This window comes from Nerophis ophidion, linkage group LG28, assembly GCF_033978795.1.
Source record: "Nerophis ophidion isolate RoL-2023_Sa linkage group LG28, RoL_Noph_v1.0, whole genome shotgun sequence".
In the NCBI taxonomy this organism is placed as follows: domain Eukaryota; kingdom Metazoa; phylum Chordata; class Actinopteri; order Syngnathiformes; family Syngnathidae; genus Nerophis; species Nerophis ophidion.
This window is the reverse complement of record NC_084638.1, coordinates 30,598,516-30,611,375: the sequence shown is the minus strand read 5'-3', so window position 1 is coordinate 30,611,375 and position 12,860 is coordinate 30,598,516. Positions and strand designations below refer to the sequence as shown.

At 42.1% G+C, this 12,860-nt stretch overlaps 1 protein-coding gene across 6 annotated transcripts in view; it reads right to left on the bottom strand.

The window, feature by feature from the left end:
- Positions 1–12,860, bottom strand: part of rapgef6 (Rap guanine nucleotide exchange factor (GEF) 6) — a 341,924-nt gene that overhangs the window by 307,478 nt on the left and 21,586 nt on the right. The window contains exon 1 of one of the 6 annotated variants that reach the window (XM_061891509.1): positions 2,775–2,922. The exons of the other annotated variants lie outside the window; for them this stretch is intronic. Coding sequence (XP_061747493.1) covers positions 2,775–2,783 — 9 coding nt within the window. The 5' untranslated portion in view covers positions 2,784–2,922. Of the gene's footprint in view, positions 1–2,774; positions 2,923–12,860 lie in introns of those variants that run through there. 6 annotated transcript variants of the gene reach the window in all.

Genomic DNA, 12,860 nt, shown 5'->3' with positions numbered 1-12,860 from the left:
TATTTAGGACCAACCACAGCTGGGAAACCACATGAGTCAGATCTACCACTTCCTGTTCGCACAAACAAGCACAATTTTAAACAGAACTTAGAACTTAAGTCTTGATAACGGCCGCAGGACAGGAAGCATTTTAGTTCCACGCTTCATGTTTGTCTTCCTCACTTATTGTTTGGCAACAATCGAGGTGGGAAGTCGTGAGAGTCAAGCTGTCACATTCCCGGCATTCCAAATGCGATGGCGGCACATTCCTTTTAAAAACCTGCCCAACACAGCGTTTGATGGAAGGGCAAAACACACAAACAGACACAAAAAAGGCTCGACGCAGTTCTTTTTCGACTCCGATTCACGTATTAGACAAGCTACAACATATTAAGCTACAACATAATAAACTACAATATAAACTACAACATATTACGCTACAAAATAAGCTACAACATAAACTACAATATGCAACATAATCAATCAAAGTTTACTTATATAGCCCTTAATCACAAGTGTTTAAAAGGGCTGCTAACAAGCTACAACATAACAAGCTACAACGTAATAAACAGCAACGTAACAAACAACAACATCATATACTACAACATAAGCTACAGGATAACAAACTACAACAAAACAAACTACAACATCATATAGCTATAAGCTATAACATAAGCCTTATGTTATAGCTTGTTATGTTGCTGCTTTTTTGTAGCTTGTTATGTTGCAGCATATTATAAGCTACAACACACACTACATCATAATATGCAACAACATAATCAATCAATCAAAGTTTATTTATATAGCCCTTAATCACAAGTGTCTCAAAGGGCTGCTAATAAGCTACAACATAACAAGCCACAACATAATACATTGCAACATAAAATCTGCATCATAATAAACTACAACATAACAAGATACAACATAACAAGCAACAACATAAGTGACACCAAAACAAGTGAAAACATAAGTGAAAACATAACAAGTGAAGTGAAGTGACTTATATTTATATAGCGCTTTTTCTTTAGTGACTCAAAGCGCTTTACATAGTGAAACCCAATATCTATTTTTTTCTACATGTAAACCAGTGTGGGTGTGACAACATAAGCTACAACATAAAAAGCTACAAAATAAAAAAGCTACAACATGACAAGCTACAACATAAACTACAAGATAATAAGCCAACATCATACACTACGACATAACCATAAGCCTTATGTTATAGCTTGTTATGTTGCTGTTTTTGTAGCTTGTTATGTTGCAGCATATCATATTATGTTGTAGTTTGTTATGTTGTAGCTTGTTATCCTGTAGCTTGTTATGTAACATAACAAGCTAACATAAAGAGTTACAAAAAAGCAGCAACGTAACAAGCTGTAACATAAACCTTATGTTATAGCTTGTTTTGTTGCTGCTTTTTTGTAGCTTGTTATGTAGCAGCATATTATATTATGTTGTAGTTTGTTATCTTGTAGCTTGTTATCATGTAGCTGGTTATATTGCAGTGTATGATGTTATTGTTTGTTATGTTGTAGTTTGTTATATTGTAGCAACAACATAACAGGCTACAATATAAACTACGAAGTAACAAACTACAACATACCAAGCTATAACGTAAGCTAGAACATCACAAGCTACAACAAAAGCTACAACATAACAAGATAGAGCAAAAGCAACAACATAACAAGCTACAACATAACAAGCTATAACAAAAGCAACAACATAACAAGCTACAACATAGTATGCTGCAACATAACAAGCTACAACACAACACAATACAACAAAAGCAACAACTCAAGCTACAAGATAACAAGCTACAACATACTATGCTACAACGTAACAAGCTACAACATAACAAGCGACAACATAACAAGCAACAACATAAGTGACACCAAAACAAGTAACAACATAAGTAAAACATGAGTGACAACATAATAAGCTCCAACATAAAAAGCTATAACATAAAAAGCTACAACATACACTACAAAATAAGCCACAACATATTGCGCTACAACATATCGATCTACAACCCATCAAGCAACAACATAACATGCTACAATATAAACTACAACGTAACAGACTACAACATACCAAGCTATTACGTGAGCTACAACATCACAAGCTACAACAAAAGCTACAACATAAGCTACAGAAAAGCAACAACATAAGCTACAATATAACAAGCTATAACAAAAGCAACAACATAAGCGACAACATACTATGCTGCAACATAACAAGCTACAACAAAAGCAAGAACTTAACAAGCTACAAAATACAATGCTGAAACATAACAAGCTACAACATAACAAGCGAAAACATAACAAGCAACAACATAAGTGACAACATAACAAGTGACAACATAACAAGTGACAACATAAAAAGCTACAAAATAAAAAAAGCTACAACATAAGCTACAAGATAATAAGCCACAACATCGCGCTAAAACAAATCGATCTACAACCTATCAAGCAACAACATAACAAGCTACAATAAAAACTATGACGTAACAAACTGCAACATAACGTGCTATAATGTAGGCTACAACAACACAAGCTACAACAAAAGCTACAACATAAACTTCAGCAACTGCAACGATATAACAAGCTACAACAAAAGCAACAACATAACCAGCTACAACATAAGCTACAACATAAAAAGATACAACAAAATCAACAACTTAACAAGCTACAACATAACAAGCCACAACATAACAAGCGACAACACAACAAGCAACAACATAAGTGAAAATATAAGTGACAACATAACGAGTGACAACATAATAAGCTACAACATACCGGGGACATCGTGGAGAAGTTGGGAGAGTGACCGTGCTAGCAACCTGAGGGTTCCTGGTTCGATCCCAAGCTTCTACCAACCTAGCCACGTCCGTTGTGTCCTTGAGCAAGACACTTCATTCACTTTTGCTCCTGATGGGTGGTGGTTAGCGCCTTGCAAGGCAGCTCCCGTCATCAGTGTGTGAATGTGTGTGTGAATGGATGAATGTGGAAAGAGTGTCAAAGCGCTATACAAGCATAATCCATTTACCATTTAACATAATAAATTACAACATAACAAGCTACAACGTAACAAGCTACAACATAAGTGACAAGATAAGTGACAACATAAGCTACAATGCAACAAGCTACAACATAAGTGACAAGATAAGTGACAGCATAAGCTACAACGTAACAAGCTACAACATAAGTGACAAGATAAGTAACAGCATAAGCTACAACGTAACAAGCTACAACATAAGTGACAAGATAAGTGACAACATAAGCTACAACGTAACAAGCTACAACATAAGTGACAAGATAAGTGACAACATAACAAGTGACAACATAAGCTACAACATCACAAGCTACAACATAAGTGACAAGATAAGTGACAACATAAGGGACAACATAAGCGACAACATAACAAGGTACAACATGACAAGCTACAACTTAACTGACAAGATAAGTGACAACAAAACATGTGACAACAAAAGTCACAACATAACAAGCTACAACTCAAGTGACAAGATAAGTGACAACATAACAAGTGACAACATAAGCCACAACATAACAAGCTCCAACATAAGTGAAAAGATAAGTGACAACATAAGTGACAACAAAAGCCACAGCATAACAAGCTACAACATAACAAGCTACAACATAAGTGACAAAATTGTTGGGATGTCGCATGGCTGCAGTTGTGTGACCTCAAGTATGCAAAAATCCAGGAGAGCAGAAAGCCGGTAAGATGATTTTAATTTCATCAAAGTAAAAGATATAAACAGAAAGCAGTCTTGCATGGAGATGTTCCCAACATGGTTTTAACTTCGAGCACTGAGGAGTGCTCGAGTGAAACATAAATAGACCTATGTTGATTGACCGCAGCTGAGGACCGCTGCCAATCAACGGCGAGTGTGACAAAAACAGTGCTCAGCGGAGTAAACAGGAAGTATGACAAAATAAGAGCACTGAACAGGAAACAAAGTACAAAACACGAAAAACTATCAGAAAGTAAGTGACAGATCGTTACAGGACCTCCCCCTCAAGGAACAGATACCAGATGTTCCCTGGAAAAGAAAAATGGAAAAAAATGTCCACAAAGTAAGGGAGGATTTGGTGGAAGGTCGCCAAACCTCGTGTCCCCGCAGCCAGCGAGGGAAAGTCAGGTGGCGACGGCGCGTAGAGCGCCGCTGGAACTGGCGGGGCGGGCGGCCACGGAACAGCCACATCATTGGCCGAAAAAGAGACGAGTGCATCCCGCGAGGAGGACGCCCAGGGCACGGCCACATCCGCGGCTGACGTGGAGGCGGGCGCGCTGAAGCAGGCCCGGAGACAGCAGACAAAGCGGCGGGGGCTGCAGCCAAAACAGATACCTCTGCAGGAGGCGGCTGAGGAGCCGATGTTGGTGCCGGCGTGGAAGCGGCAGACGTCATCAACGGCGTGGAAGCGGAAGACGTCATCGGCGGTGTCGAAGCGGCAGACGTCATCGGCGGCGTGAAAGCGGCAGACGTCATCGGCGGCGTGAAAGCGGCAGACGTCATCGGCGGCGTGAAAGCGGCAGACGTCATCGGCGGCGTGAAAGCGGCAGACGTCATCGGCGGCGTGAAAGCGGCAGACGTCATCGGCGGCGTGAAAGCGGCAGACGTCATCGGCGGCGTGAAAGCGGCAGACGTCATCGGCGGCGTGAAAGCGGCAGACGTCATCGGCGGCGTGAAAGCGGCAGACGTCATCGGCGGCGTGAAAGCGGCAGACGTCATCGGCGGCGTGAAAGCGGCAGACGTCATCAACGGCGTGATTGTTGCAGATGTCATCGGCGGCGTGAAAGCGGCAGATGACGCCGGGCGAGGAGCAGCAAATGCTGGCCGAGGAATAGCGGATGCCGGCGGTGACGAAGCCCGGCGTGGTGCTGCTCTTGGCGGCGTTGGAACCGTGCGTAGTGCCGGCGTTGGAGCTCGGCGTGGAGCCGGCGTTGGGGCTCGGCGTGGAGCCGGCGTTGGGGCTCGGCGTGGAGCCGGCGTTGGGGCTCGGCGTGGAGCCGGCGTTGGGGCTCGGCGTGGAGCCGGCGTTGGGGCTCGGCGTGGAGCCGGCGTTGGGGCTAGGCGTGGAGCCGGCGTTGGGGCTAGGCGTGGAGCCGGCGTTGGAGCTGTGCGAAAGCCCGCTAGGGACGTAGATGTCTCCGTGGAAGGAGACGCTGGCGGGGGTGACAGCGGTGTGTGCCTGGCTGCACCGCAGTGTATAGTGGGCCCCCCTCCACTAGGTGGCTGCCAGACACCGTTCACACATGCGGGAAAACGTGCCTGCTCGTCGGAGTCCCCCGGTGCGAAAACCAGGGACGGGCGGGAGGGGACCAGGAGGAGGGACGAAGACACGTCCCGTGCCAAGTCCCAGCAGGAGGACAAAAGCGACCTCACTGTGGGCTCCACTGGAGCTCTCGGCGAACCAAAAAAGAGAGCGGGAGCTGGCAAAAAGAGCAGCCGGGGAGCAGCCGCTGGAAGCTGCGTAGGAGCAGGGAGAAGCAGCTCAGCAGACGACGGGAAGGATGGCGGCGGCGGACGTGCCGGTCGGAGAACCGCAGTCGGCGACGGAGCCGCAGGAGCCGCGAGACGTGAAGGAGGAGGCGGGCGCGCCGGTCGGTGAGCCGTAGCCGGCAGCGTTGCCGAGAGGAAGGATGGCGGCGGAGGACGCGCCGGTCGGAGAGCCGTAGCCGGTAGCGTTGCCGCGGGAGCCGCGAGGCATGCAGGAAGTGGCGGACGTGCTGGTCGGAGAGCCGTAGCCAGCCGTTGAGCCGAGAGGAAAGATGGCGGCGGGGGACGCGCCGGTCGGAGAGCCGAAGCCGGTGGCGTTGCCGCGGGGAGAGGGTCCGCGTCTGTAGGCTGGGACCGCACAAACCTGGCCTTCAAGTCCTCCAGGAATTGTGCGGTCCAGAACGTCGGCTGAGGATTGCCGACAGGGATTCTCGCGAGGTCACAATTTTCTGGCTCGAAGTTACTGTTGGGATGTCGCATGGCTGCAGTTGTGTGACCTCAAGTATGCAAAAATCCAGGAGAGCAGAAAGCCGGTAAGATGATTTTAATTTCATCAAAGTAAAAGATATAAACAGAAAGCAGTCTTGCATGGAGATGTTCCCAACATGGTTTTAACTTCGAGCACTGAGGAGTGCTCGAGTGAAACATAAATAGACCTATGTTGATTGACCGCAGCTGAGGACCGCTGCCAATCAACGGCGAGTGTGACAAAAACAGTGCTCAGCGGAGTAAACAGGAAGTATGACAAAATAAGAGCACTGAACAGGAAACAAAGTACAAAACACGAAAAACTATCAGAAAGTAAGTGACAGATCGTTACAAAAATAAGTGACAACATAACAAGTGACAACATAAGCTACAACATAACTGACAAGTGACAACATAACAAGTGACAACATAAGCTACAAAATAACAAGCTACAGCATAAGTGGCAAGATAAGTGAAAATATAAGCTACAACATAAAAAGCTACAACAAACAAGGTACAACATAAGTGACAACATAAGTGCAACATAAGCTACAACATAATAAGCTACAACATAAGCTACAACTTAAGTGACAAAATAAGTGACAACATAACAAGTGACAAGATAAGCTACAACATAACAAGCTACAACATAACATACTGCAACATAAGTGACAACATAAGCTACAACATAATAAGCTACAACATAACAAGCTACAACATAAGCTACAACATAAGTGACAAGATAAGTGACAAGGTAAGCTACAACATAACATACTACAACATAACACAACAACATAAGTGACAAGGTAAGCTACAACATAACAAGCTACAACATAACACAACAACATAAGTGACAAGATAAGTGACAACATAAGCCACAACAAAACAAGCTACAGCGTAAGTGGCAAGATAAGTGACAACATAACAAGCTACAACATACGTGACAAGATAAGTGACAATATAAGCTACAACATAAAAATCTACAACAAAGAAGGTACAACATAAGTGACAACATGAGCTACAACATAATAAGCTACAACATAAGCTACAACATAAGTGACAAAATAAGTGACAACATAACAAGTGACAAGATAAGCTACAACATAACAAGCTACAACATAACATACTACAACATAAGTGACAACATAAGCTACAACATAATAAGCTACAACATAAGCTACAACATAAGCTACAACATAAGTGACAAGATAAGTGACAACATAAGTGACAAGGTAAGCTACAACATAACAAGCTACAACATAACACAACAACATAAGTGACAAGATAAGTGACAACATAAGCCACAACAAAACAAGCTACAGCGTAAGTGGCAAGATAAGTGACAACATAACAAGCTACAACATACGTGACAAGATAAGTGACAATATAAGCTACAACATGAAAATCTACAACAAAGAAGGTACAACATAAGTGACAACATGAGCTACAACATAATAAGCTACAACATAAGCTACAACATAAGTGACAAAATAAGTGACAACATAACAAGTGACAAGATCAGCTACAACATAACAAGCTACAACATAACATACTACAACATAAGTGACAACATAAGCTACAACATAATAAGCTACAACATAAGCTACAACATAAGCTACAACATAAGTGACAAGATAAGTGACAACATAAGTGACAAGGTAAGCTACAACATAACAAGCTACAACATAACACAACAACATAAGTGACAAGATAAGTGACAACATAAGCCACAACAAAACAAGCTACAGCGTAAGTGGCAAGATAAGTGACAACATAACAAGCTACAACATACGTGACAAGATAAGTGACAATATAAGCTACAACATAAAAATCTACAACAAAGAAGGTACAACATAAGTGACAACATGAGCTACAACATAATAAGCTACAACATAAGCTACAACATAAGTGACAAAATAAGTGACAACATAACAAGTGACAAGATAAGCTACAACATAACAAGCTACAACATAACATACTACAACATAAGTGACAACATAAGCTACAACATAATAAGCTACAACATAACAAGCTGCAACATAAGCTACAACATAAGTGACAAGATAAGTGACAAGGCAAGCTACAACATAACAAGCTACAACATAACATACTACAACATAAGTGACAAAATAAGTGACAACATAAGCTACAACATAACAAGCTACAACATAAGTGACAACATAAGCTACAACATAAGTGAAAAGATAAGTGATAACCGAAGCTACAACATAACAAGATACAACATAAGTGACAACATAACAAGTGACAACATGAGCTACAACATAATAAGCTACAACATAAGCTACAGCATAAGTGACAAAATATGTGACAACATAACAAGTGACAAGATAAGCTACAACATAACAAGCTACAACATAACATACTACAACATAAGTGACAACATAAGCTACAACATAATAATCTACAACATAACAAGCTACAACATAAGCTACAACATAAGTGACAAGATAAGTGACAACATAAGTGACAAAGTTAGCTACAACATAACAAGCTACAACATAACATACTACAACATAAGTGACAAGATAAGTGACAACATAAGCTACAACATAACCAGCTACAACATAAGTGACAACATAAGAAGTGACAACATAAGCTACAACATAAGTGAAAAGATAAGTGACAACCGAAGCTACAACATAACAAGCTACAACATAAGTGACAACATAACAAGTGACAACATAAGCTACAACATAAGCTACAACATAAGTGACAAAATATGTGACAACATAACAAGTGACAAGATAAGCTACAACATAACAAGCTACAACATAACATACTACAACATAAGTGACAACATAAGCTACAACATAATAATCTACAACATAACAAGCTACAACATAAGCTACAACATAAGTGTCAAGATAAGTGACAACATAAACTAAAACATAACAAGCTACAACAAAAGTGACGAGATAAGTGACAACATAAGTGACAAGATAAGTGACAACATAACAAGTGACAACATAAGCTACAACATAATAAGCTACAACATAACGAGCTACAAAATAAAAAACTACAACATAACAAGCTACAAAAAATGCGGGGTAGACCATTCCCAGTCGCCGGGTTCTTCCTCAGCGACGGTGCCTACTGGGTACCCCGGCAGCTATGCGCCCTACCGGCCACTAACGGCCATAACAAAGACACATCAAAAGATACCGGTATGGCGGTATTGTCTCAAATATATTCCGCTTTCTAAAAAAAAATAGCGGTATTAACTCTAAAACCAGCATACCACCCAGCTCTAGTACTGACTTATGCACATTCAATTCCACATCAGGAAGTAAACCATGTCCATAAACATCAGTCAACAATGCATGAGTGCGGGAGGCGGGCACTCATATCGACACTTCATATTTTCACTTTCAGTTTGCAGAGAAATACAAGCCTTTAAAGTAACTTGTCAAGTGACTCACTCGTCTTATCATAGAGGAAGCTGGGTTTAAAAAAAAAAAAAACAGAAGTAGCATATTTGTGCACGATATCATCTTCCAGAGCACTTTGCACAAGTGATCGTAAATCTCCGCCTCCAAAAGTCTGAAGAGGCACGACGTCTTAACTTTCCTGACCCACTTGCCGACTGTCACCTGGAGCAAGAACATTCCACGCCAAGTGATAATGATACTTGTGAGGAACATCCGCCGCTGTGGAGGCGAGGATTTTAGAAGTGCCTCAGCACTCTGGAGGGACGTTAGCCTCCAGCGTTGAAGACACGGTCGTTCGTTTTTCGCTGTCAAATTTAGAATGTGTCTCCCACACGCGACATGACAAAAGTCTTAAAAGCTCTACCGTCTGCCAAATGGATATAATTGGTATCGTATATATTAAATAATCCTTAACTTAGAATTTAATGGCAGCAAAAAAAATTGTACCACTGTGTTACATGGCTTTTCCTTTTAAAAACAAACTAAATGTTAGGGAACTGACCAATTTTTGAAGCTTTTCAGGTGGAATTCTTTCCGATTCTTGCTTGATGTACAGCTTAACTCCTGGGTCTCCGTAGTCGTATTTTAGGCTTCACAATGTGCCACACAGTTTCAACAGGCCAGCCTCGTACTTTAACTACGAAGCCACGCTGTTGTAACACGTGGCTTTGTCTCACTGAAATAAGCAGGGGCGTCCATGATAACGTTATTTGGATGGCAACATATGTTGCTCCAAAACCTTTCAGTATTAATGGAGCCTTCACGGATGTATAAGTTACCCATGCCTTGGGCACTAATACACCCCCATACCATCACAGATACTGGCTTTTCAACTTTGCGCCTATAACAGTCCAGAAGGTTATTTTCCTCTTTGTTCCGGAGGACACAACATCCACAGTTTCCAAAAACAATTAGTAATGCGGACTCGTCAGACCACAGAACGCTTTTCCACTTTGCATCAGTCCATCTTTGATGAGCTCGGGCCCAGCATAGCCGACGGCGTTTCTGGGTGTTGTTGATAAAATGCTTTCGCATTGCATAGAAGAGTTTTAACTTGAAGCAACAAACTGTAGTTACTGACAGTGGTTTTCCTCTTTGTTACAGAGGACACAATGTCCACAGTTTCCAAAAACAATTTTAAATGTGGACTCGTCAGACCACAGAACACTTTTTCTCCATCAGGACATGGTTTTCGCAGCTTACTATTCTGGACAGGACTTGCAGGTAGACACATACTTATTAATTAATTAATCCTACACATCAAAAAAGACAGGAACCAAACAAAAGGAAAGCGTGCCGTACGCACGAGAGGCTAAAGAACAAAAAAACCTAACGAAGGAAACATAGACGCTAACACTTAGCATGAACTATGGACATAGAGAGCTTATATAACTGTGGCAGGTGAAAATCATAAATCGCCATGGTAACTAAAACAAACCCAAGTGTCAAACAGGAACTAGAAGAGTCCAAAACTAACAGAACATAACAAAAACATGATCCGGACCCCGGATCATGACATCCACTTTGCATCGGCCTATCTTAGAAGAGCTCGGGACAAGAGAAGCCGATGGCGTTTCTGGGTGTTGTTGATAAATGGCTTTCGCTTTGCATAGTAGAGCTTTAACTTGCACTTACAGATGTAGCGACAAACTGTATTTAGTGACAGTGGTTTTCTGAAGTGTGATATCCTTTAGAGATTGATGTCAGTTGCTGATACAGTGCCATCTGAGGGATGGTTCTTTTCCTCTTTTTTCTGGAGGACACAACGTCCACAGTTTCCAAAAACAATTTCAAATGTGGCTTCGTCACACCACAGAACACTTTCCCTCTGTCAGGACATGTTTTTCTCGCAGTTTACTATTCCGGACAGGACTTGCAGGTAGGAACATACTTATTAATTAATTAATCCAAGAGTCCAAAACTAACAAAACATGACCCCGGATCATGACATCCTCTTTGCATCGGCCCATCTTAGAGGAGCTAGGGCCCAGCGAAGCCGGCGGCGTATCTGGGTGTCGTTGATAAATTACTTTCGCTTTGCATAGTTTCTGGGTGTTGTTGATAAATGACTTTCGCTTTGCATAGTCAAGATTTAAGTTACACATGCAGTGACAAACCGTAAGTATTGACAGTGGTTTTCTGAAATGTTGCTGAGCCACCAGCTTTTTTTTTTTTAAATGTTGCAGGCATCAAATTCCAAATGAGCTAATATTTGCAAAAAATAACCAAAGTTTATTAGTTCGAACGTTAAATATCTTGTCTTTGCAGTCTATTCAATTGAATATAAGTTGAAAAGGATTTTTGCCAACTTGACTGGTTTTGGGTTTTGTACAACAGTACAACAATTTCATCGGTTTAGTTTTTTAACAATTATGCAGCTGAGATAGGCTCCAGCGACCCCCCGCTACCCCGAACGGGACAAGCGGTAGAAAATGGATGGATTTTAAATCTGTTCTTAAAAACAACCAACTTTAAAAAAATATGACATCCACACATTTTTGATCAACTTGTTTTGATTTATATTTGTCATTGGTATGTATTAAGTCAGTGGTTCTGTGAAAAATTTTTTTAATTCAAGTACCCCCTGAGCAAAACATTTTTGGTTGAAAAAAAGAGATAAAGAAGTCAAATAGAGCACTTTAATCGCATAATTACACAGTATTCTGGACATCTGTGTTACTGAATCTTTTGCAATTTCTTCAATTAATAATGGAGACGTCAAAGAAGAAAGATGTAGGTGAGAAGCGGTGTATTGCGGCAGCCTTTATCAACACAAACACAGCCGGTGTTTCCTTGTTTAAATTCCCTAAAGATGACGGTGAAGCTTTACTATGGAACGGAGCGGTCAAGCGAACATGGTTCCCTACCACATGTCAAACGGCAGGTTTCGGTGCGAAAATTGTGGTAATAAGTCGGCTATTACCGTGGACATGAGCGGATAGCTTGCATCGTTCCTCGTGCACCTGTTGAAGAGGCAGCTGTGGACTTCCTTGCCTCCTCCGACCGGCCGCCCCCGAACGTGGGATGCTTCCACCGTAGAGGGGTGGGGGGGGGGGAAGCTCAGACCGACCCCAACGGCTGCCTTCGCTTCGCCTCGTCGAGAAACGTGGCTTCCCTCAGAGACACTGGCGGTCACCCCACCCGTGGCAACACCCCTCCGACTTTGAAGTACAATATAATCTCACTAAAACACTAGTAACACAATAAGCAGATTTTCCAGAATTAGTGAAGTTAATTATATTTATATAGCGCTTTTCTCTAGTGACTCAAAGCGCTTTACATAGTGAAACTCAATATCTAAATTACATTTAAACCAGTGTGGGTTGCACTGGGAGCAGGCGGGTAAGGTGTCTTGTCCAAGGACACAACGGCAGTGACTAGAATGGCGAAAGCAGGAATCGAACCTGGAACCCTCAAGTTACTGGCTAAAAATGCAATCAAGC